The sequence below is a fragment of the Epinephelus lanceolatus genome, chromosome 20, assembly GCF_041903045.1.
Source record: "Epinephelus lanceolatus isolate andai-2023 chromosome 20, ASM4190304v1, whole genome shotgun sequence".
In the NCBI taxonomy this organism is placed as follows: Eukaryota; Metazoa; Chordata; class Actinopteri; order Perciformes; family Serranidae; genus Epinephelus; species Epinephelus lanceolatus.
The window spans coordinates 7,492,616-7,519,627 of NC_135753.1; the positions used below are offsets into that span (position 1 = coordinate 7,492,616).

The 27,012-nt window shown below is 40.2% G+C and overlaps 1 protein-coding gene across 5 annotated transcripts in view; it reads right to left on the bottom strand.

The window, feature by feature from the left end:
• Positions 1–807: 807 nt before the first annotated feature.
• pld1b (phospholipase D1b) overlaps positions 808–27,012 on the bottom strand; it is a 77,843-nt gene continuing 51,638 nt past the window's right edge. For all 5 annotated transcript variants that reach the window (XM_033639099.2, XM_078162572.1, XM_078162571.1 and 2 more), the window contains 11 exons: positions 22,065–22,193; positions 21,841–21,959; positions 19,945–20,058; positions 18,298–18,408; positions 16,510–16,598; positions 13,934–14,047; positions 13,506–13,555; positions 10,417–10,551; positions 8,119–8,272; positions 7,389–7,506; positions 808–5,569 (listed from right to left, as the gene is read on the bottom strand). In XM_033639099.2, the coding sequence (XP_033494990.1) occupies positions 5,345–5,569; positions 7,389–7,506; positions 8,119–8,272; positions 10,417–10,551; positions 13,506–13,555; positions 13,934–14,047; positions 16,510–16,598; positions 18,298–18,408; positions 19,945–20,058; positions 21,841–21,959; positions 22,065–22,193 (1,358 nt within the window). In that variant the 3' untranslated portion in view covers positions 808–5,344. The remainder of the gene's footprint in view (positions 5,570–7,388; positions 7,507–8,118; positions 8,273–10,416; positions 10,552–13,505; positions 13,556–13,933; positions 14,048–16,509; positions 16,599–18,297; positions 18,409–19,944; positions 20,059–21,840; positions 21,960–22,064; positions 22,194–27,012) is intronic.

The window sequence follows — 27,012 nt, forward strand, 5'->3', positions numbered from 1 at the left end:
CAGACAGCCTAAAATTGTGCTCTAGATTATGCTGTTGAAATAGAAAATTCTGAAAGACACAAAGTGCAGATGTTAGAGTTACATGCACAGTTACAAGTTTTAGTCACACGGTTCGCAAGGTGCGAGTGCACAAGATATTTTGTACCTACATTTAGCCAAAGTCCTGATTAACACTTTCAGATGACGTAAGTATTAACAGTGGTCAAAGAAGTACTCAGATCTCCTACCTAAGTAAAAGTAGCATTATCACATGTAGAAATGCTCTGTTGCAAGTATGTGTTCATATTTTTGTTTCAGAAAAAGAACAGTATTGGCATAAAAAATGTACAAAAAGTACCAAAAAATAACTGTACTCATTATTTTAGAATAATGTATATTATTGGATTATAATCACTGATGCATTAATGTGTTTTCATCACTTTGATGTTGCTGCTGGTAAAGGAGGAGCTAACTTTAATTAATTTATATACTGCTGGGTAGCTTATGAATTTTCAATTTTTATGAAAGTCTTATCCTCACATATAATATTACATCAAAATATTTTTGTTGATTTAGATGTTGAATATTAATCTGAATCTGCAAAGGAACAAGTAACTGAAGGTATCAAATAATGTAGGCGTAAAGAGTATAATATTTGCCTCTGAATTATAGTGGAGTAGAAGTGTCAAGTAACAGAAAATGGAAAAATATATAAGTACCTCAAAACTGTAGTTCAGTACAGTACTTGAGTAAATATACATTTCTTCACTACATTTTAAGTGACAAATTAAAGTTAAAGCCATGAAGCCCATAATGAAGACCAGATCATTTTTTAATGACTCATTATCACATCATTTATTTTATTCCATCATTTCACAAAAAGCGACACATGAATAACGTGGTACTGCAGATCTTAAGGGGTCGCCACAAGAAAACAACAGTCTGTGCAAATAGTGCATTTTCATAGAGAGACAGTGATTTAAAGCCAGACAGAGAAAAGACAGGACAGGTTAGTGTTTCTCAACCTCGACAGGTCAGGTGTGAGGAAAATGAGCCAACTGCTGAAGATTTCAAGCTGCATTTAAACCTGGTATGAATTCATGTGCACTGTATGTCTGTGGTCCCAATCAATAACAATACCTACATTCACATTTGTGGTTTAAATGCCATTTTTGTGGATACACAGAAAATATTTCCATCCAAGTCAACATCTTTGCTGATGATGTTACCCTATTTCTGAAGGGTGAAATCAGTTTTTATAGTCTTTACACTTTCCGTTTTAGATGTAAGCATCCCGGTATTGCACAGACCACCAAAAGTAAAACATCTGCTTTGCCTTTCAGATTACTTGGCTTAATTAGGGGGGTAGCTAAAAGTATTCCTGATATTTCAAAATCTGAATTCATCACAAAGACTAGAAGCATGCATCGGAGCAGGAGGTAGAAACACAGGGAGGTAGAGAGGAAGATTAAAAAGAAGAGCACATTTAAGGTCCCATTTTCCATAAATATTATCTGTGGAGAAGCTTCAGGTTGTTGACAGGCACGCTGTTTAGCATCAATATTGTCCATGGCTTTAAAGGCAACCATACAGCTTGCAGGGTTCATGCTTTTTGTCTGTAATGTTTAACGGCAACATGCTGTTGTCATGCTGTCAGCTGCACGAATCATTTCATGTTTTACAGCACAAAACACTATCATGCAGATCACTAACAGACCAACGATGAAGACACTGAGGAATATTGATGCTGCGTTCCAGAAATGTCGGAAAATTGGAAACCTAAAGACGACTGCATTTGAATTTCAAGAAGGGAGTACAGCCACAAGGTTTCCAAAAGAGATTCCAATGCACACCATTGTTTCTAACTTAATGAATTGTTTTTTAAACTTAATTATTTTAAAAAAACTTTAGAACTGCACTACTCAAGATCTTAAACATGCAACAACAGATTATTTTGGCCACTTGGGGGCAGCAGAACAAAGGTGCTAAAGGTGAAATAGCATTTGCACATACAGCTGCCGAAACTTTACCTAACAAATTCTTATCACCTGTTTATATAAAATTTGTCTGCTGCTGAAAATAATACCTGCAAAATGACCATCTGAATTTTAATTACTCACTGCATGTTATGCCCCCCAACTTTTTTTTTTTCTCACATACCTCCACGAAGAACGAACAATCCAAAACTGCTAAAACATTATGTTTAAAACACACCAGTACAGTCTAATGCACAGCCAAGTAGCATGCTCACGGCACGTTACTCATAGGCCTAAGTGTTTTATTTTGTAACATTTTAGCTAAAATGCATTGGTTGGGAAGCCTTGGATTTGGAGTTGTGTGAGAATTTGTAAATTGATGTTTTGATAAAGGTTTGCTGTTGTTAAATGCAGAATTACACCGGAATTCAGGGTACCACATGGTGAATAATTGATATTCAAATGGTCATTTTGTAGGTGAAGTATTCTAGTAAGAATTCTTACATCCTGACACTGAATGAAACGCAGCATTGTAATAAGTTTATCATGCATGAATCTGTGGGTTATGTAAAAAAGAATAACACTACTACACTACAAGTGTCACTTAGTCCTTCAGTCAATGCACAGCAGTTCAGCTGAACATGCAAAGAGGAAATTTGTCTACAGGAAAAAAAAAAAAAATAGAGAATCAAGTTTCCAATTATAAATGATCCCATTTTCTCTATAATGTAATTAGTACCAAATCACAGAAGTCTTTCCAGAAAACTTTGCTATTAGGAAATTACAGTCCAGTAACATAAAGCATAACCAAAGGAACTACAAAGACCAGATCAGAGCATAAAAAACAGTCACTTAAGGCTTAATGTAGAATCCACAGTATGAGGAATGTAAATGAATGTATGTACAGGCTACAGTCTGTCATTTTTGGCACTTGTGATTTCCTGTTTGACATAAATATTAAATGCAAGGCAATATGAGACAAAATGGCTGTAGAGGTGTGACAGCGCCACGCAGCTCTTCATCCTCTTTTCTGCACCACCGTCTTCTTCATTAAAAAGTCTCTTATTTTAGTGCCCTTTCATACTCTCAACACAGAAGAGTCAGAGCTGCGTTCGCTGGCCCTGGACATTGCATAGTGTTAGAGAATGAAGCCGTTTTTTTTAGGAGATTACAGAGTAATAGCTTGGTGGTGGTGAGGGGGCAGGAAGAGGCGTGTCAGGCCTCAGAGTCGATCACTTCTATTTTTTCCGTTTCTTCTTCTTCTTCTTCTTCTATATTCTGTAAACATGAGGCCTGGATTGTCAGGCACTGCAGAGTGCAGCGCTCTGTCTGCTGGTCCACTTCTCTCCATGTTTGCATGTACATGTGTGTGTCTGTATGTGTTGCATATCAACTCTTAGAGTCTCCTTGTTTTTCTGATGATGTTGTGTCTGTGTGCTAAGTGTGATGTTATTTGTGTGCATTTAGTTGCACTGCTGGTACAGAGGCTTTGTTCACAACCACAGCTGATGCCATTTTGGGGGTCATTTTGGCTGCAAATGCTGTAAATTCAGGCAGTGAACACAACAGTGAACAGTCTCTTATTCTCCTCTCCTAAATAATGGGAACATTTTAATCTCTGGGTGCAGTTTTACAGTGGGGGGCTGCAAGCCAGAGTCGAGCCTCGGCCGCTGCAGCACCTCTATGCGTGGGGTGCGTGCTCTAAACCACTAAGCCACCGATGCCCCATCTTATACATTTCTTAAAACTTGAGTTTTATTTTTGAATCTCCACGATGCATGTGGACACAAAAAAAAGAGGTCTGAGTAAGTAAACATGAGCAGCCAGATGATCAGACAAACTATAGACGAAACCAGATTATCCAGTTTATCTGAAACCACTATTTGAGCAGTCAAACTGAGAGCGAGCACACCTCAAGTATTGATAATAATCTGCCAGCCCTCAGGAAAACTACACACAACTACAGATGAAAGTCTGTCTATAAACAGTGCTGGATGTTAAAAACAGACAGTCTGGGTGATCATTTTACCTGGCACCTTTGTTTTCTCCTCAAAGTACGTTTAAATAACCTGGAGGTTTGTTTACAATCTGTTTACTCCTGTTTGTTGCCCTGTTAAAATATGCTGCCCCCATCCCTTCAGTACAATGTTATCTAAGTGAAAGAACCAAAAAATGTAGTTTTCCTTTAACAATCCAGTACATCAGGTGTTTTCAGGCATTTCTGTTCTGTGGATAATTTTCATATTACAATCGGAATAAAAGTAAGGCTCTAAGCAGGTCAGACATTTGCATATTATAGCCATATGTTGGGATTTTATCCAGCCCAGTCGCTGGAAGAAAATGTTGGCATTGAACTTTTCTGCAAACCACGAATAATATATTTGCACATTTCATACATATCATGTTAATATTTCTAAAGTAACGTAGTGTATGAACTGACTTTGTTATCATGAGATGGAAGGGACGGTGAATGGTGTGACACCTAGGCGTGACGCCTGCCAAGCTGCAGACCACTGTTCTAGACCAACAAACAACAACATTACTTATGTTTTAGTGAGTCATTTTTGTGTTTCCAGCAGCTTTCTAGCCACCGAACTCATGTGTTTTGTAGCGATCTGTTGCTGTGTTTCCAGCAGCAGTAGTGCCACAAAAAGTGGATGTTTTTACCAAGACATCGCTGTGTTTCCAACCAGGATAGTGCCACGTAAACAAGGTATTTTAAGCCAAAACATGATTTTTTTTTTCTTTTACTAACTATAGCCAAGTGGTTTTGTGCCTTTACCCAACCACACGTTAACCACAGAGACATTGGAAAGTAGAGTTTCAGCCTATCCACTACATAATAATGCACACATGTAATGTATCCGTGGTTTGCAGGAAGATATGTTGCCAACATTTTTCTCACGTCTTTTAAACTCTCAAAGTTTTTGTTTTTATAGATCAAACCAGTATAATGTTGTGGGCGAGACAGACTGATGCGGAAAGATGCAGCACAGAGAGACTACACCGAGTTCAAGGTTTTAACTGCACAAACACCCTAATAAGATTATTATAACTCAGCATTTTTTTTCAAAATCACATTGTTTCCTCGCATGTTCAATAACAGTCCACAGACCAGGGGTTGGGAACCACTGTCGCACAAAGCAAGAGAAAACCAATTGCCTAGGCGGCTCGCAAACCTGTGACTACAAGCCACAAGAAAGTTATTATTAGTTACTGTTGTTAGTTATTTTTGTAACTGTAAAAAAACACTAAAACAGCCATGATTTTAAAAAGGCTGCTCAGCTGTGTTCAGCCACTATGACCTCCAATCTGGCACCAGAGTCAGCCTTGTGAGCCTTCCATATGCTGTGTGTGAACACATGAATGCACAGGTAAGTCCCTCTGTCTCAGGTCCAGACCTCCATGGGCACCATGGCCTCCTTGGAGCCGATGGGAGGAAGCAGGTTCTGCTCGCACAGGAACTGAAGAGGAAACTGGACCAGAAAGCCACGGATCTTCTTCAGCTCCTCGTGAGCCCGAGCTGGGTCCTCCTTGTCCAGGCCTGATTTGGCCAGGTAGCCCTCAAGCTCCAGGATATTACGGACGTCACTGGACGGCAGACAACGGAAAACCTAAAGGAAAGAGGGCAGATGAGTCAGAAAGAGAACTGGGATTTGGTATCAAGAATTGGTCCCGATTCTGTTGACAAATTCCTGATGACACATTTTTAGTGACAAATTTTCCATTTATGTCACTATTGTGCATGTGTCATTGAACATGTTATTTTGTTGTTGTTGTTGTTGTTGTTATTATTATTATTATTAATTATTATCATCATCATTATTATTATTATTATTATTATTATCATAGTCATAGGTGTAGATTTTGAGGTGGACATAGGGGACATGTCCCCCTCAATATTAAGAATATTTGCATTTGTCTCCTCCCAATAAAAAGAAGAGGGTGAATTTTATTTTGACAAAATTTAAAGTGATAGTTCAGGTTTTTGGACATGAAGTTGTGAAATGCTGACCATCTGTAGCTCTGATGTGACGGTGTCACTACTCTCAACGAGCCTCCTGCTCTGAGAAATCGCCCATAGCTTACCGGAGAAAAAGTAGTTCTGAAGATGTATGGGGGACACGTAACCAAAAGGTTTTAAGCTACAAAAAAGTATGCATGTGTTTTGTTAGACTATTTCAATAATTTTAAAGCATCCCTGCATTACGTCAGACCTTGCTATCAATTGGGACTATTTTCTGGCCAGTATCACTCCGCCGTGCAGGCCCGCAAGACAGCACGGCAACAGAAATCAATAAGACAGTTCATCACCACGCCGTGCAAGTGCGCAGGATAGCAACGGCTAACGAAAACTTCATCGGCTGTTTCCAATAGAGAACCAGTAGGCTATTATTAGTGAGGAAAATGCTAGAAAGGAGTCTTGTCTAGTCTCTGTAGAACCAGACTTGAAAGGACCCATCCTACCAAGGAAGCATCCTTGACTTTGAGAAGCACCACCTGGCTGTTGCTTGAACTACAAGCTGTATTTCCGTATTTTTGCATTGCCCATCACCCATGCTGCCACCAAAGACACAAACAGCATAGACGGCTCAAGAGACAAACCCACCTCTCTCTCTCTCTCTCTCTCTCTCTCTCTCTCTCTCTCTCTCTCTCTCTCTCTCTCTCTCTCTCTCTCTCTCTCTCTCTCTCTCTCTCTCTCTCTCTCTCTCTCTCTCTCTCTCTCTCTCTCTCTCTCTCTCTCTCTCTCTCTCTCTCTCTCTCTCTCTCTCTCTCAGACTGAAATCTGTTGTAAAATCAGGCAGTGCTGATCAAGCATAAATCAAGATTCTGTTACTGTATTGCCTATTTCTCGCCTAAAATGTTTTTTGAAACATGTTTTAGTGTCCTGTTTAGCTGTAATAGCGAGAGTTTGTAAACAGGAAGTGGCCGCCAAACTGTTTCCTGCACAGAGAAAACGGAGGCTGAAAAAACTGAGAGCAAACGGTAAAATTAGGCAGCACTGATCAAATATAAACCAAGATTCTGTTACTGCGTTATTTCTCACCCCAAATGTTTTCAGAAACATGTTTTAGCTTATTATTTAACTGAAATATGAGATAGTTTGCTACCAGCTGGCAGCCATTGTGTCAAATGGATGAGCTTGCATTTTGTCACCTACCAACGGGAGCGTTTATTGGTCTGGTGCAGCACAATGCACTCTGGTAGTTGTAGGTTTTTTACTGTTTGTAAAGACCATCTTTACAGTGATGAAATACTTCTTGAAGTGTTTGATGCTCAAATCCTCCCCATTTCATATGTGCATCCTCCCAGTATTGAAACAAAACCTTTGTCCATGACCATTGCTATGAAGTTAATAAAAGCATGATGTAAATCTTGAAATCCAGCCATGATAACAGAAGCACAGTGTAGCAGATGTAATATCAGACTGACCTTCTGGTAAATGGTGGCGTTGCGAGCACACGTCGCCATCCAGACCTCCTTGTAGAAGTGGTCACTGACAGGATCTGACACGTCAATGGAGGGGTCTGTGTGAGCACCCAAAATCGTCCTGAGAGAGAGGGACAGAGAAGAGGAGGAGGAGAAGGGAGAGAGACATGAAGAAACACTAACAGCACCAGAAAGGGAAACGATGAAACCTTCCAGGAAACTGCGAGCTATATATTTGGCAACAAGAAGCAGACATGATGCGATGATGAAATTTACACAGAATAAAGAAGTACAATTAACTCATCTTTCTTACCAACTACAAGACAAAGGAGGTGTCTTTAAAATGCTTACAGTGGTAAAACTAAAACCAAAAGTGAAGCAATCAGTTTGAGTGGAGAGACTTTTCATGCCATTACTCATCTCATGACCCCTCAGATTTATCTTCAACCCAATGGAGGGGTCCTAACCCACAGTTTGGAAACCACTGAATTTTAAATCTTGATTTAGAAGCTACTGATTTAAATGCCTTTTTTTAAACTAAAGATAAATATCTATCAACAAAAATAAAAGGCATGCTTACTAAAAATAATATATGCAAAAGAAGCATCAATCTTCTCTTATTTCATGTTTGAAGTCATTAAACTATTGTTCACACAAATTGTATGTGAAAAGAGAGGCACAGGATAAATACAGAAATTAATAAAGTAAACCAGGATTCAGGATGTGTCAGTACTTGAAGCATTCGAGGCGGAGCTGCAGAGCGTATTTTCCGGCTTGATAAGGCTGCCCGTCCATCACTGCCGTCACTGTCTCTGAGTCCTCCACGATCACCGCCACCTCGCTGTCCCTCTTTCCCAGCATGCTCCTGTCGTTGATGTTGGCAGAACCTGCAGCAACACAAAGGAACAAGTGATGTCACAGAAATCACCAGCAGATGGTGTTGCAACACCTCATAACAGACTTCATGTTGAAGTTCATACAAAACTCAAAAACATCTTTATACATGAGTATGAGTGGAAAAATACAGGAACAGAGATATTTTAAAAATAAACATGTTTTCCTCATAAGTAAAATATACTGTCCATAATGAGTCATTGTAAGAGAACTGTTAAACTTTTAAAACATGAACTTATTGCTCCAAAACAGGCCTCCACTTTCAAATTAAAGGCATGAAAGTTAATGATTTTGTTTATATTTCACAGAAATGTTTATCTTAGTATCACTGGACAGAATTAAGGAAACACCTTATCTGGCTCATTTTTCCTCGAGCAAAAAAGGACACTGGCTACATCTGAAGTTCTACACTAACATGCCGTTTAGTACGTTAAAAAGGTATGTGAGATATTTTAGCATGTCCGAAAGCTTATTATGAAACCAACAGTATGCAAATTGCACAATTTCCAAGACGTCTCTGTGTAAACCATTCTCACTCCCCACTTGTCAAATACAGACACTCGGTCAGTGGCCCTACATGTCAAAATATGACATGCCAGGTTCTCTCCAGCATCAATTTTGGATTTTTAGGGATGGCATGTCCATTTGGGCTCATTGGCTACACTGTATCTTTTCAAAATAAAATTCTGTTTTTAGGAAATGTATAGTTTCTGCTTGTTAAATGCATAGCCTTTATATTTTAAATAAACTTAGAATGTGGGTAAAATACCTTTGAGTTTACTTCCTGAGGTTTAGGCAACAAAACTACATGGTTAGGCTTAGAAAAAAACACCATGGTCTCACTTGAAATAGCTACATTTATGTCATGTAACACTATGTGACATCACGTAGGTCACTAGCAAGGCAGGCTACACAAACTAGCACATTATGTTGTTATTAACATAACTTGATTTACTTTCAGTGTCACACGGGACACGAACAGCTGGCTCCCAGGTGAGAGTCCTGAGTTTGTTTGACCTGTCCTGTGTGGACTTTCTTGCTCTTTATTCTACAGCAGTTGCCCACTGCCTCAAAACATGCTGCCACCCAGTGCAAAAGGGTGCCTTAGTGCATCAGTGTCAGACACCAAGGGCCACTAAAATTAGTTTTTTAATTTTTCTCAAATTGCCGGTAGACATGAAGCTGGGACAATTTACCATGGTTATGTGTCTCCAACGGAAAAGAGTTTGTGGTTTTAACAACTGAGTGCATCCCAAAAAGATAAATACCACTGTATATTTACACCAAAGTATGTTGGAGCAATAGGGGACATATTGGGCATAATATAGTGCATGGTATGCAATTCCAGCTGCAGTGTCTGTCATTTGAATACGAAAAGTTCTAAAACTGATGACTGGTTTTTTTTTGTTTGGTTGTTTTTTTTTAAATCCTGCCAAACTCTCAAATGGACCTCAAGGAAAATCTTAGAAAAAAAATATATAAATTCCTTAAAATTATTTTACTTTAATCTTAAGGATTTTTCTTGTTACAGTGACAGTTTTACCTCTGTAGGCCTGTAAAAATAACTCAAATCAACTAAACAGAAAAAAATGGCTCAATGAAATGTAACAAGTTGCTTCAGTGGTCACAAGTAAAAAAAGGCTGGGTAATGCAGCTTTATCTGGAGCCTCCACTCAGTTCACCACAGACAACACCTTGAAAGGTTCAGTGCAAGTACAAAAACACATTTAGAAAAACGGAACCAGCGTGTGGTTGCTTTCATCTGCAGCTCTTCACTTTCCTGTTAGAATATATACGGTTTATTTTTAGGATGAGTGGCTGCAGTGGAAACTGAAACCTCACCACAACCCACCACATGACTGATTTGTAACATTTTCAGACTTAAAGTCAGAAGTCATTTTTCCTCTGTGACTTCTCTGATATAAATGATACAGCTGTCTCTCTGCAGCTCCTGTTTCCTTCTCCTCTATTATACATGTTCAGTCCAGTGTCGGGGGAATATTTCATTACATCTGTCATCTTGTAATCTTGTAATGGAGAAATTCAAGCTGCTATACCAACATCAGCTAAACGTCTGGCGTGAGGAAAGTGAAGTCAGTGAAGTGGGCACAAAAAAAGGGTGAAGAACTCAATTTACCGATTATAACAGTGTTGTCGTCAGCAATGAGCATCTTGCTGTGGACGTAGATGAGCTCGGTGACCAGCTTCCCCTCCAGCTCAGCATGAGTCCTCAAACCAGTGATGGAGATGTAGTTCATCCACTGGTCTCCCACTGGAAAGCAGAAACAACCAATTAGGGTCAGAGTTATATATGGGAAGAGATCTGTGTCAGCAGAGATTGTAAGTTTCCAGTTCATTTAACCTCTTAACAGCTGCCTTTTTTGCCTATTGGGCATACCCAAATAAAAAAGCTAATGACCAAAGAACTATAAGGTCAAAATTAATACACAAGGCTTCATTTGAGGGTAACATCTTCTAGTTTATAAAACTGTCCTTATTTGGCATGTGATTAAAAGACAACCTAAACTACATCAGTTCAAACATGGCTCAGAGGAGGTTTCCCTGTTCCTCATCTAAAATAAGTCATATCTGAATGACAGTAACTGGGACATGCTCACCAAATTCAGTACATGCTTACTGACAGTTGAGATTTTTTATTGTAAGAAATCTGAATCTTTTGAGTCTTTGCACATTGATATTCACAACATATGAAAATGAACCTGAAGGTATGAAATTAAACTAACAACATGCTATGCTTGAAAGAAACAGCGTGTAGGATTTAGTGGCATCTAGTGGTGAGGATTGCAGATTGTAACCAGCTGAAACTTCTCCATCGTGTCAAATGTGAACTGGTTTGATTTCCTTCAGTGTCTTTTGTTCTGGAAGTTTTTACCATATGCCAAATTATCTGCAGAAGTCTCCTCCTCTCTAAAATGTACAGATCAGGGGCCTTATTTATTCATTTCATTTATTTATCCACCTCCAATGAGGAAATGTAGATAAGCCAAAAAACATTCTGAGTGACAAAACTGTGCATAAGCCTGCCAGTACGCAATTTTCTTTTATAAATCCCAAATCAACTTGGAATTGTCCACACGTGGACCAGCCTCACATCCCACCCTCTACACACCCACATTCAACCATAAATTAATGCTGATGCGTAGACATGAGCTGGCTGATCAGTGGTTCCTTACGATGAATCATGGCAATGACTAAGAGGAAAACCAAGAAAATGCATATTCCTGATGCAGAAATCAAGGTGCTTGTGGGTGAGCTGGAGGTTAGAAAGCACACAGCCTATTGTTAGGTGGGCAGTGGGGTCACAAGCTAAAGAAAAGGGAGCGAGTGGGAACTGTTGGCGCAGTGTACTGCAGTTATTTAATGCTGTTTGATGTTATCTTGGGTTTCTACAACTGACAGCGTTAATTATATTAGTCAACCTGGTTACGTGGGTGAGGTGAAAATGACTCGGGTAAAGGAAAGCCAAACATTCCTGGATTATGTCACCCGTCACAGCCTGGCATCATTTAGCTGTGCATGGTGCTCTCCACAGCTGACCACAAGTGTCAGCAGCACACAATCCAGCTCTGACCCTCTCCAAACACAAATAACACTGTTGCATTTGAATGTTTATGAAGTGAATCTATAAGAAACGTGTGATATGACATGAATTTAAATATGTGAGAGATCATTATAAGTACAATGATTCCTCTCGTATCAAATTTCCACAATCTGGCTTCGATTCACCACCTCCACATCTGTGTGGCCAATTTCTCCTGTCTCCAAAATGTGCGTACGCATGGATCAGAGTTTCCTTAAATTTCAGTACATTTCCTTGTCAAGTTTTTCTTTAAAAATCCCTATTTAAGCTTAGAAAGTGGCGTACGCACATTTCAAACCCTTTTTTGTGCGTACGCAATGGTTATAAATCAGGCCCCAGGTGATTTAAACCACTAAGCAGCTTCACGATGCAAATCAGTGTTTCTCCGACACTGTTTGGCATGTCAGAGACAGGCAACTAGCCCAGCACCTGCTAACCTGTGCTTACCTTTTTTCAGTGATAACTTAAGATCCAGATATTTAGGAGGTTTTTATCAGGGGGTTGAATTATCCACAGAGGTCTCTTCCTCTCTAAAACAAACAGCCCCGCTAAAAACACTGAAAAAAGCAGTTTCTAACTATGGTAGCCGAAGTGAAAACTTGAATGTCCCTAACTAAAGCCAGTGTTAAGTTAGTCCATTCTGGGCAACTCTAGAAACATGGCGATGCAACATGGCAATCTGACACTGTCACTGACAGTGCAGTGCTATATTGAACCTCTGAATAAAGTCTTTTTTTCTACCAAAAATATTTTGCGCTGGTCAGGGGGTAGGCTACTCAGCTGAAAAAATATTTCAAAGGGGCTACATTATTGAAAAAAGTTTGAGAACCACAGCTTTAAAAGATTTGGCACTAACGTAAAGTATATGAGATTTGACATTGATAAAGTAAACCATCAGTGAGATTAAAGGCACCACTTATCTAAAAATACATAAAAGCAGAATGCAGATGTGTGCAGTTTTTTGGTTTCTGGCTCTTATGCGTGTTATTGCATATGCATGTGGTTTTGCGTGTATGTATTTGGACCAAAATTGGGGTTCAGCTGTGTTTTTTTCTCATGAGCTTTAATGACAGACTAAATCAAATGTTACTTCAGTGATTCCTATATTACAGGTTACACGTATATGCCCTGTTTGTGCCCTCCAGCTGTAGGCTAAATATGGAAATTAAATTTATCCAACAGAGCAGCTTTACAGAGCACAAATAAGATAAGATTAAACTTACTTATTCTGAGGGAGACTGCTGTCAGGAGTTGCAGTACAAAGTGGGGAAGAGTGAAAATATACAGTCTAGATACCAATAACAATTAGGTCCAAATAAGATGCAAGTCCAAAAATATACACAATATACACAATGCCAAACTTCTATTTTACTAATTATACTTACTTAATTTTAGTGAAGTTACATTTTCAATACATGACTTTTACTTGTAACAGAGTATTTTTACTGTGTGGTATTAGTACCTTCACCACAGTAAAAGATCTTAATTCCTCCTTCACCAGTGCAGGTTACAACTGAACATACAACCCGTGCACCCATATCTTCTGTTCACTGCAACAGCGGCCAATAAGCTCGCAGTCCAACAGTGTGAACATGAGGTTAAAGCTGTCATTGCCTTTGACTTACTCTCTCTCCTGACCTGGGAGATGATGGAGTGGTCTCCTCTGTTCATGGTCCTGCAGGGAGTGGAGGGACAGAAGTGGATGAGCCACAGAGCCACATTCCTCACAATATAACAAGAATGTAAGTGTTCGTCACAGTGTTTGCATGAGTAGGGCTGACTGTTGACTCAAAGGAATGGCACGTGCACGTACACACAGACACACACACACAGACACAGACACAGACACAGACACACACACACACACACACACACACACACACACACACACAGCGTTAACGGCACTGTAGATAGAGAGTTAAGGTGTGGCAGTAATCTATCACTGGCTGCTTACAGGATTTAACCCTCACCAAACAAACTCACACACCAGGTGGGTTCATGGCAGCTTTCCCATTACATGGACACACACACACACACACACCCACACACACACCTGTAGTTGAAGTGCATGATGGCCTGGAGGGCGCTGCCCCCTCCAGTTTTGATGTCTCCTTCAAATCCTGGCAGCAGAGGCGTCACCACGTACACTCGGTACCTTTTACCCTCCCTAAAGACATTTTAAATCAGAGAGATACAACATTATTAATGTAATAATTTATGTATGAAATATTTATTTATCAAACAGCTGACGTAAGACTCCATAACAAAAGAACACAGAGGATGGATGGAGGACAGGACACATAACAGCTCATCAGATGATGACTTTTTTTAAAGGATATTTTTATGGCTTTTGCCTTTATTGGTCAGTATTAAGTGTAAAAGGGGGACAGAGAGGGAATGACATGCAACAAAGGACATTGCCTTCGAACACCCTCTCTGCTCACTGAGCTACTGGGTGCCCATATGCTGATGTACAGATTAGATTACTTAGATAATAAGAACAAATAAGAAGCAGCACATCATGTTCAAACAGTGTTGGGTAACAAATCTAGCAACCATATCTGGAGCATCCCTGGGCATGTTGTGAGCAAACACTGTCTAAATCTCCACCCGCCAGTTTACAAGCACATCCTCATCTTCAGGAAACAACAATTTGGGAAAAAATGTAGAGCTGAAAAGGGACTAAAGAGCCGCAACCTCCACAGCTGACTGTGAGAGGCTGAGACAACTGACAATCAAGAAAACATGCATTCAAATATATGCCTTAAAGGGACAGTTCACCCCTAAATTAAACATATATATTTTTTCCTCTTACCTGTGGTGCTATTTCTCAGTCTAAATTGTTTTGGTGTTAGTTGCAGAGTGTTGGAGATAACGGTCGGAGAGATGTTTGCCTTCTCTCCAGCATAATGGAACTAGATGGCACTCGCCTTGTGGTGCTCCAAGCGCCAAAAATTTCAGCAGCAATGCCTCTTTCCAGAAATTATGACCCGGTTACTTAACATAATCCACAGACCTTGTTGTGAACAGTTTCATGTAGGAACTATTTTTCTTTCTACCAAATTACACCTGCCAACCGGATCACTACACAGAAGGAAGTGTGCATCTACTCATGGACAAGAGGCTCGTCCTTGGGACAGTGTGAGATGTAAACATAAATGGCATCCTCTTCAGCTGAGCTATAACGTTAGCTAGCTCAGTGGTGCTAGTTGAGCTAGCAGTTAATGAGGAAAGAGGAAAAATATGTATGTTGGGGGGTAACTGTCCCTTTAGTGTAATTTTAATGAAATGGTATTTTTAGGATTGCCACTAAGACACACACCCACAGTTAACTATCACAAAAATGTAAAGACAAGCAGAGTAGGCAGAGCAGGTTTTAAACTTTTTGGTAGCAACATGTGGATTTTTGCAGAAGATATTGATACTGATATTTGAGAGTTAAAGAAAAAGTTGACAGACTATGAGAAGGGAGACAGTGGACGGGAATGTTGCAATTACATATTCAGAGTCTTAAACCCACCAGGATGCCCAATAAATCTATATTCTACACATAAACATAACAATAACAAACATTTCGATAAGTATCTCTTAAATATGCCTCTTAAAGAATACTAACCATGCAAGATTATGAGCTGAGCAGGACAGCTTACAGTCTGTGTACTCTGGTGAACAAACTTTGTGATGACAACACTGTTTCTAAATTACCTCAATCACATCTTGATCATTTTCACAGCGCAATATCTTGTTACTGATACACATGCTGATAGCAGTGTGCTATCTGTGATGAACTCCATTTGGCTGATGTAATGTATTAGTCTGGCTCTAATCTTCTCTTTAAAGACTATTTTATGAGGCAGTTTGGGAAGTTTAGGAGACGGATGCTGCCATTAATCATAATGACCTTCTAAATAACTGCACAGTTTCACACTTTTACAACCCAAGAAATCAGAAAAACACCTCACAAATTCATGCAGAGACCAAGAGTGCAGAGAAACTGCAGTGAAATAAGATGCTGCTTCATTCAAACACTCCCCAAAAGGAAGTTTGTTTCAACACTTGACAACGTTTTCTTATATCAGCTTACACTGCGACTGTGAGAAACAAGACAGATGGGACATTTATAACAGCCGTCGAGACTGTTTATACACAGAGCCTTTTACAAGTGTGTGTGTGTGTGTGTGTGTGTGTGTGTGTATGTGTGTGTCTGTGGTTACCCTCTGTTTTGTGTAGGATGTGTGTACTATGATAAGCTCTGATACCCTGACAACAAAACATCACAGAGAGAAAGAAACTGAACCTTAAATAGAAAAATATTCAAACAATCTTCACAGAGGCCAAAGTCAAACACAAAATATGGTATGAAATTAGTTCTCTGGAAGGTAAATATACTCTGTGTGTGTGTGTGTGTGTGTGTGTGTTTCTGGGAAATCATTTTAAGATAAGCCTAAGCGCACATACACAAAGACGATGTGTTTGTGTGTGTGTGTGTGTGTGTGTTTTTCTGTTTTTCTTGTAAGTCATTTTAAGGTAAGGCTAAATACACACAGCAGCGGAAGCTTACAAATTGTGCATAAAACCAATTTAATATTTGCTTGTGTGTGTGTATGTGTGTGTGTGTGTGTGTGTTACCTGTGTGCTCTGATGATGCGCTCGGCAATAGCGTCTCCGATCTTGTTGAAAACATGTCTGTTGTCTGCACAGCTGATGAAGAACTGATTCTGGAAGACAAACAAACATGAGTCTGTTGTGAGATGACGAGTAAAGTCAAATCCATAGAGCATGTTAAGTACTTGCTCTCACTTCTGGACAAAATCCGGATACATCAGTGTTTTATTTATCCTTAGTCCGCATGGGATTTGCTTTGCTTTCCAGTACTGTGACAGCACGATTACATGCCATTTAAGGCGAAGCTCTTTTTTAGATAAATAGCCCAGTTTGGATTTAAGGTCTTCCAACTTAACATCCAATGTAATTCCTTCATCATCAAAGAGCGATTGTTGTGAAATGATGTCAAGAGCTTGTTCATAAGCACTGCGCTTGATGTAGCTTGTCCATTGTTTGTGGAGACAGGTTAAGCGTGCAGCAAGGGCATGGGAGAGTTAGGCCAAGCTCTCAAAAATATATCAAAAGCTCATGAAGCTGAAGCCTGATGAAGCTGTAAGCCAAACGTGTTGCTTTGCTCTATTAAATCTTGATCTTCTTTCAAAGTCCTGTCTTGTGTGCAGAATGTAGCCACAACATATGTGTTTTTTTCTCTACATAGTTGCACTTTTGCCACAGTACCAGCACCTTGACTTACGCTGTGCACGGGCATTTTTCTACTCTGTGTCTGTTAGAGTTGGGTTGATTTTCAGTTTTGCTGGTCCAATGTGGTTTACGAGCTTAAACTGGTTTGATTTTATGCAAACTGACTGAACCAGCATTTGTCATTATGACATGTTCTGGCAAATTGAAAAGTAGCCTACATCAGCAGCCTGTACCGACGGCATTGTGGCGCTAAATCCAACTTTTATTTCACTAAGCAATATGACAACATGATTAACATAATATTACACATATAATGGAGCCACCAGTGTCTGACAAGCTGCGACTTGAGCACAGTCACATGAAAGAGATCAAATTTTAGTTGAGGTGGGGGAGCAGCGCATGCTGTGTTTGTTTACAACAAAGTTTATGTGTTTTTGGGGGGTCAAGAGGAGAAATGGCAGAGTTATTCTTAAAGAAAACTAAAACTGCACCAGTATGACAACATTTTGGATTTAAAGCTGATGGAAGAGGTGTCCTAACTGGCTCCAGGTGTTGTTTTGAGCTGAACCTTCATCAAACGCTCTGTTTCCATTTATTCCTGTGGCTTGCTTTGAAATGGATGAAAATGGACGAAAAATGGCTGATTCATGAAATGGAAATGAAGAATTTCACTCCAAAAACCAAAATAAGTTGTCAGCTAACTGGAGAGACATCACCATCACCAGGGAGCTGAAAGTTTTTTGGAAAACTAAATGACCATTCAAATAACAACTACTTGCTGTTGGCTACATTTTATGCTATTCCTATTAAATATCATAATATAAAACATGTTTTATGTTTTGAAAAGTAATGTTACAAACATTGGAAGATAGCAAGTAGGCTACATCACCCATCTTTTAAGTGGTTATGTCTCCAGTCTGATCTCAAGCGCACAGCTGACAGCTAACAGAAATGCATATTTAACGGATTCAAGGTGGACACAGAGCTGTTATGTGACAGTTTGACACTAGTTTTCTGTTGGGGCATGGTGGCATTATGTTCCACTCAGGAGTGGCTGCTGAGTGAAGTGGGACACCTGGTAAAATTCGGTGTACTGGTCCAGTCCAGTGTTTGGCTTAATATAAAACCAGTTTAAAAATGTTCACCTTTTTGCAGTTTACAGATAATTACCTCTATGTAGATGAAGTGTTTGCTGTTCTGGATGGTGTGGATATAGGCATTGTGGATGGACTCCTCATGGTATTTGATGCCAGCGGACCAGTCAGAGGCTGAGCGGAGGATCTGAGGGAAGGGAGATGAGTGAGTTTGGGAGGGAAGCCGGTAAAACAAATGTTTATACAAAAGCTTTAACATGCACTCTGCAAAGAGGAAAGTTGGATTAAGTTTCATCTTGGACTTATTGTTTACTTATTTTCTTTAACTTATTTCAGCACTGGAGAGGAGAGACAAAATGTTTTTTGTCCAAATTCCACACAACATACTAAACCCATACAGCATATAGCATATAGCATTCTTTCAGGTATAATAGTCTTACAGACAACATATAATAAATTATTGAACTTTATGGTTTTGTACCAACAGTTAATGATACAAGATGCACACAATAAATCAAGCTGCCTCTTTGGAAAACTATTGCCTATAAGGGGAAAGCAAAGTGTTTTACCAAAAGATTCAGTACTTTTAAAGGAATACTTCGCCCACACAATAATCATTTGTATAAGGATTATAACCCCATGTTAACTTGAATATATAATGAAAATTTTGTTTTTCTTGCATGCTTTTGCAGTGAACGAAAAATCCAAAAAAGGTGAACAATCTTCATGAGTTTAAGTAGCGGCTGAGTACCTTGCCTGGGGCAAGTGTGTGTTTAAACTCTGCTCTGAGTGAAGCTCATACACCCACTCCTGCTCAGGCACACTCAGGGCGCACTACTCACAGACAGAAGTGTGTTTTAAAATGCATATGTTTCCGAAGTACTGAGCACACAAATGGATAAATGAGTCTTGGATTACACTGCATGAGTTGTGTGAGACTTTGTAAACAGATGTTTGGATATAGTTTGGCTGTTGTTAAACATGGACCTGTTTACTTCAATTCATTAAGAATGTTCAACTTTTTGGATTCTTCGTTTACCGTGGAGGTGTGCGAGAAAAACAAAGCCACCTTCTTCTTGAATTTAACATAACACATGGTGAACAGTGTTTGGGAGTAACTAGTTACGTGCATTTTGTTAATAGTGATTAAATTACAAAATAAACGTAATTGTAATCAGATTGTAATCACGATTACCGAGAATAAATACATAATTACATTACAGTCATTAATCAAAATGTTGGTGATTACAAAGGAGTTACATCTGAATATATTCCTCCTGCTGAAAATGTAGAATATAACATTCATTCTGTTGCTTTGCATCTTTTTGCTGTGCAGGAACCTCTTCTTTGGTAAAGCCTGTTCCCAGACATTCTGCAGATTTATAACCCAGTTTAAAACATTTGTTAGAAAAGTAATTAAAAAAGTAATCTCCTGAAGCCTTCTCACCAGTCTGTTCTTATTTTTCCAAACGTGAGAAGCTCCATTTCCTTTGTTTTGAGTACGTTTAATTTTGTCATGTGAACATACTGCACACTAAAACCAACTTACAATGTAGTACAGAACTGAAACACAGTAAGAATAAGCTGCATGATAAAAGAAATGACTAAAAGTCAATTGTAATAAAATAAATAAAAGGCTGGGGTGGATATTGAAAATGGAAACTGGCAGAGAAGCAGTTCAATGCAGGGTGACATTAACACATGAAACTCCTTCAGTACTAACCTGTACTTTTGTGGGGATGCAGTTGGGGACTTGGTATCGCTGCTCTCCAGCTGTGGTGTGAGACTTGGGCAGCAGGTACGGGTACGACAGAGAACGGTACTTTGGCTTCACAAGCTGGTAAAGAGAACAGAGGAAGACAGAGGTCACACAAAAGACTGCAACCCACAACTGCAGATTTCTCCTACAGCAATGTGGACAGCTGCAGAGTCAGAGCCAAACAAGCTTGGCCAAAGGGTTAAATGAGTGCTAACTCATAAAGATCCTAGTTTTTCCAGACTGTGCCTAAACTTTTAACAGAGGTTGCAATTTTTATGCACCTCGCTGTGAAAATAATGACGTAAATGTACAGATTTTTTATTATCTCTCCAGTGATCTGCTGTTTCTTCCTTAAATCTAATTTCATCACTTTCTGTCCAGTAAGCGATTGTTTGAGGGCAGGAATCACCCAGTGATCAAATACTTCAAAGGATAGTTCAGACTTTTTTAAATGAGGTTGTATGGGGTACTTATCCACAGTCAGTATATTACATACAGTAGATGTCAGCTGGCATGCCCCTAGTTTGGAGAAGCAGGCAGAAGTCTAACATGGAAGCTAAGCAATCTACTAGTGTGGATGGAGATCATCAGCAAAACACATTTTAGCCAACTAATAAATCAGTATCTGTTTGAGTGTATGCTATATATAAAATATTTTGACTACTTTCCCTTTTCGTCAGACAGCCCATCATGACAGGGAAGCCGTTAACGGCTTCAGTTTCCCATCAATGCTCTTGTCATTTTAGCTCACTGAGCACAGGAGCTGCTGGTCTATCACTGCCTCGGTCAGTCAGACAGTTCATGTAATTGTGTGACTTTGGTGAATCCGACCTATCTTCTAAACACCCACAATAACACAATTTAACTACATGTAAGTGATCAAGGCAGTGGTAGACCAGCAGCTCCTGTGTTCAGCAGTGTTAAATCACTGTTTTTCTCAATGAAGTCTGGCTTTGAGGTGAGCGTTATATTGGCTTCATCTTCTCACTGGAAATCACTGTCTGACATTAAGGTACTGCAGTAAAAATATTCTGAATATAGCGTACATGTAAAGTGATATTGATTTTCTTCTGAGGATATTTTGGTCCCAAGAGTTTGCTACAGACTGAATGCTCTTGACTTTCCTGCTACTCTTTGGTACAGAGCACCAGACGTGATGTAGCAGCACAGAGGAGGAGAAACTTACACTGTAAGGCTCTGAGAAAATATTATCTTCTCTCTTCTGCTTGGAAGTGGTGAATTTACAGCTCACAGATACTTAATATGACAGTCTCTTTTTTGTTGGATATCTACAGTCAAAAACAAATGTTGTTGCACATTTCTGATCTGTCGTTACTTAAACTTAAAGTCCTGCTGAACTAGTTCAAACATTAAAACTTTGTATGGAAAAATAAAGAATCCTTGAATATTCATATTAAACGGCAGATTCTGATTCAACTGGCATAATTTTGGGATGGGTACAGCACAGGACATTTAGGTGGCTAAAAAAATGTTGCTGCTGACCCCATTCACAGCAGTACATTGCTTAGCTTTGGTGTCAGACTCCAGCCTGCTTCTCCAAACTGGGGGTACACTGACTGGCATCTACTGTATGTAATAAACTGACTATGAATAAAGGCCCCATACAACCTCACTTCAAAAGATTTGTACTTTCCCCTTCAATGTACAAAATTAATCTGCAACAGAAAGTCACAGTGACATTTATTTCTCATGAAAAATTCTAATTATTCATATTTTTATGTATTTTCTTTGGAAGAGCAGAAACAGTTTCAGAATCTTGGTGAATGACTCTTTAACAGAACAAACTTTTGAACCGGTTACTAGGACTCAGTATGCTAGAACAGCAGCATGACCTCTGACCTTGGTGAAGTTCCACCGCTGGATGAAGTGTCTGGCCACATCTCGAGCTGCTTTCCCATGAACCACAGAGGAGATGTCGTGCCAAGGCATTCTGGGAGTTGTGTGTCTGTCTATGAAATCTACAACAGCAGGAACAGGAACGTCAGACAGAAGGAATATGGAATAAATAGTTCCCCAACTTCTGTGGACTCACTGGTAATCTGTGAGTTTAATGATGTTGTTACCATCAAATGGTTTGTCCAGCTGAATCCAGTCCTTGTACACAAAGTTGCAGTAGTCTTTTCCATGCCAGAATCGTGTGTTTCCAAAGAGCTCCCCGACTCCCGTTTGTAGACTACGCACTGAGCCACTTCCTAAAACACACACATGGATATACAGTTATTTATCAATGCAATGAAAACTACAGGTACTACAACCCTTCCAAAGACCAAAGTCTTCGCTGCAGGAACGCAACAACGTAGACTAATCCAGGCTTTAGTCCTTGGGCTTTTTAAGTTCCTGCTGCAGAGGTGGGACTCAGTGATTAATTGTCTGAGTTGCTCTGGGTTGTTTGTATTTCTCTAAATTACCAGCCCAGGATGCAGTGACGGTGCCCTTGCGAAACAGTAGCAAACAGACAGTGGAAGGGGAGATGAATGCTTGTTGAATAAGCCGGCCAATTACAAGCTTACTGCTATACCCACAGTCTACCTTCAGTAAGTCACACTACACTCCAGATCATCACTGCTTTGGATACCACCTCCAAGTCTGAGGCCATGGTCCTCAGCCGGAAAAGGGTGGATTGCCCACTCCAGGTCGGGGGGGAGGTCCTGCCTCAGGTGGAGGAGTTTAAGTATCTCGGGATCTTGTTCACGAGTGAGGGTAGGATGGAGCAGGAGATTGACAGGCGGATTGGGGCGGCGTCAGCAGTGATGCAGGCGCTTATCCGGTCCATTGTGGTGAAAAGGGAGCTTAGCCAGAAAGCGAAGCTCTCGATTTACCGGTTGATCTACATTCCAACCCTCACCTATGGTCACAAGCTCTGGGTAGTGACCGAAAGGAACAAGATCGCGAGTACAAGCAGCGGAAATGAGTTTCTTCCGCAGGGTGGCTGGGCTCAGCCTTAGGGATAGGGTGAGGAGCTCGGACATCCGGGAGGGACTCGGAGTAGAGCCGCTGCTCCTCCACATCGAGAGGAGCCAGTTGAGGTGGTTCAGGCATCTGGTAAGGATGCCTCCCAGACCCCTCCCTTGGGAGGTGTTTCGGGCATGTCCAACCGGGAGGAGACCTCGGGGCCGCCCCAGGACACGCTGGAGGGATGACATCGCCCGGCTGGCCTGGGAACACCTCGGGGTTCCCTCGGAAGAGCTGACGAAAGTGGCTGGGGAGAGAACTGTCTGGGCTTTTTTGCTGAGGCTGCTGCCCCCGCGACCCGGACCCGGATAAGCGGAAGATGACGAGTACGAGTATGAGTACGAGTACGAGTACGAGACTTTGGATATGCCGATATTATTGGGGTTTTAATGCTATCATTTGACCGTGTATAGAAAGCATTCAAAGTATGCATGTTGCAGGGTTTTTACTGCAGTTTGTGACGCAAGGCCTCGCCTGTTTTCGGTGAGCTCTGTACTTTGTACACAAATCAACTCACCAGCAGTTTGCAGGGCTGGGGTAGAGATGCAGGCCTAAAAGAAAAGCCCACATTTATGGTAAGAAGGAGAAAAAGACCTACTTTTAAACACTATTGGACTTGGATATTAACAGGTTTTTGGATATGGACAGATATGGTGACACCAACCTTTTCAAGAAGGTGACTGAAGGAAGGAAAGAAAGGAGGGAGGCTGCGTTTGCACAATCGAACAAGTCTACCACCAGTGGAAAACTTTGAAAAAATCCTATTCTGACGCAAAAAATAAAACTGCACAAGTTGTTCCACTTTTCCATATTTTGATGTGATAAACGAAATGTTTGGCCATGATAATCAGAGTATATATGGCTGTATGTAGATGGAAATATTAGTGAAATATTCATTTCCATTAGCCATGTAAACAGCTTATAAGAACTATTGTCTTTTTCAGAATAAAGGCACACTTTATTTTGTATCAATCCCACATACACCGTCCTGCTACCACTAATACTCACTACCGCACCAAATGTGGATTAATCCGCTGCTGAAAACAGTCCCCATCAACTGCAATATTTCCTCCTGTTTGAATGATAGAAAACTACAGTGAGCAGCTGTTTTGGAAATGTAAGGGACTTTTAAAACATGAAACTATATATTTGTGTTTCGAAAGATGTACATCTTCAGTAGTAGCCAGTTGGCTTTGGGCTGAGAGCCAGAGAGTATTTGGCCTCAAACTAACATAGTCAGTCTGGGTCTTTTTCTGGTGTTTAATGAAAATAACAAAGATATGGAACTACACCAGACTTTAAATATGAGTCAAAATTTTGACTTTCAGAATACTGCCGGTTTAAGATAGAAGCTGTGAAGTATCTCCATTGCGGTCTAATCTGTTAAAGGGCCACTGTGTAAAATGGGTTGAAAACCGTTGAAAACAGTGACATCAGTGGTCAAATTCTAGATTGCAGGGCTCACTCGCTCACCCCTCCTGTCGGGTAAATGACGGTGGCCTCGTAGGGACAAAAAGCCTTGCGCAGACAAGAGTTTTTCAGGAGTAGGTATATCTAGCGACGAGGTGAATGTTTATTTAGAAATCTAAACCATGTTACGATATTGTAATGATTCCCTAACGAGCAGGAGACCAGAGTAGCGTTCGGAAAAAAGGCCAGTTTATTTGAGCACTCCAAAAACTCCGGTAACACTCCAGGGGGTAAAAGACTCCGTCCCAAACGCTGACTCTTCTAGCGTAACAGACACACTTCATACACACATACTTGTTTACCATACCGAGTGGGGACCCCCTCCCTTCTCTGCTCCACCAATCTCCAGCCCGCACACTGACTGACAGCGTAGCCTGTAAACAGAGCTCAGCTGTTTATTTAGCCTAGCAATATCTCCGGAATATAGTAGCTGCAATGGACGACTTTGAACGCGATTTTGAAGAGTTTCTTGTAGCGGACACAGACCCAGAGCCATACCTGTTTGAGCCGGAGCATACAGATGAGGAACTTAGATGCTGAGCGGGCGAGAAGAGAGGCTGAATCCTCCGCTCCCATTTTGCTGCACAGAATGGGATTCGGTGCTACCATCGTTGGGGAGATATATCATCAGGAGTAAAAGCATTGGTTTATTTATACATGCGAAACGTGTTCTCTGGCTGGCTGGATTGTCCGCTCAGTCTGCCGTACATACATGGCGGTGCAAGATGGCGACCTCTCTAAAGCAAGGCCCTTGCTACATATATATATAAAAGCATAATTATAAGGCTACAAAAACCAAACAAATTTTATTTTATAGCGATTATACACTTATATAAACATATTAATGGGTAGAATATTCAGATTCAGATTCAGATTTGACAATAAACCATGCCAAATATTACACACTGGCCCTTTAACAACACACCAGAGTACCAGCTCGCTTTAATACACTGTTGTTTGGAAAATGCATTGACAGCACTTTAACAGAAATTAAACAGCAGCTGGATGGACAACAACACTACAGTCAAGACTTATAAAACCTTAAAGAGGAGTACAGACACATGCTGAGTGAACTCAACTCACCTCACACACTTTTACTTACCTGAAATACAGTAAAATAAATGATATATGTCATTGGATTGTAGATAATGTAATAAAAGAAAAGAACACAAATATGTGTGTGCATGTGTGTGTTTTAAATGTAATTACAGCTTCATTTGTTTATAGTAGCAGTTGTTTGCCTCACGTTCACCTCAGACACTTCCCGTCTATCACACCAGCAGGATAAACAGGGATGAGCCTGGCAAACACACAGCAGCTAATAAAAACCAACGGCATCTGTTTTACTGCAGTGACATGTGTGTCAGCAGAGAGAAAAAAAAAAATAAAGGGCCAGAGATTACAGGCTGATGCAGTTTCTCATCAAATAAAATCCCAACTCTGTTTGATGTGTGCACAAGACTTTCTAAAAAAGGGAAAATATAAGGGCAGGCCACATGTCACATTTTTTCACTTCCCTATGTCCCTGTGATCAGCTGGACGTTTCAAGTGGTGTGTTTAGTGGAACTCTGCTGGTCTATGTCAGTTATTTAAAGTTTCACCCTGCTTCTTGTTTCTGCTGTGCTACATTTCCCCCTAAGTCATGGTTGTATTTTTCACTGCACTTACAAATAACTATTTGCACGTTTTTATCCTTATGATTAATTCTTTACTCCTTAGCTTGGGTCCACACCCCAATCACTGCCCACTAGGACTGACACTAATGATTATTTTCCCTATCAAAATCAATCACAAAATTCTGCAGGGTGATGTCTTCAAGTCTTCAGTTTTGTTTGTCCAAAACCCCAAGTGACTTAATTTCTGATTGTACAGAGAGGAAACCAGCAGATATTTTACATTTTTTGCTTGACTAAAAGTGAACAGATTATACAATTTGTGGCAGATTGACTAAATATTTTAGCTCGGCTGAATGCAGCGAGGATTGTGCCCCCAAAACTGGGTATTTCAAACCAAAGCATCATCTTTTCATTACCATAACCAAGTGGTTTTTGTGCCTTAAGCTAACCACATGTTAACCACAACATTCTTGAAACATAAAGTTTCAATATATCCGCTATACAACATGCAAATGTTGCATTTCCGTAGTTTGCTGAAACATACAATGCCAATATTTTTCTGGCAATTGGGTTGCCCAGGCAAAACAAATATGGCAAATTTTTATGGTTTACATGAAAGGTGCAACATCTTACAGAGGGTACAGGGTACTAGTGGACAGGATGTGCATGTATACTATATATCTGTTTGTGTTTCTTTGCTCGCTTGTTTTCGGCACCCCCGAGGCATGGATACTAATGACGTCAGATTCTGGGTGAGTTGTTGATCTCTACTGATTGGTTAGGGAAAAATCAAATTCCCTTCCCCTTGTAAATCGCCTTCAATGGAGGCGATGTCAGACTGAAGGTTCTGGGAGCTTCAGTCTGACACTCAGGCTAGTTTGTGTATGCATATGTGTGTGTGTAAATCTAACCGAGTTGTTTTATTTTTTCATTTTTTCTTTGTGTTTATCTTCTAACTGACTGTAAATGCTTC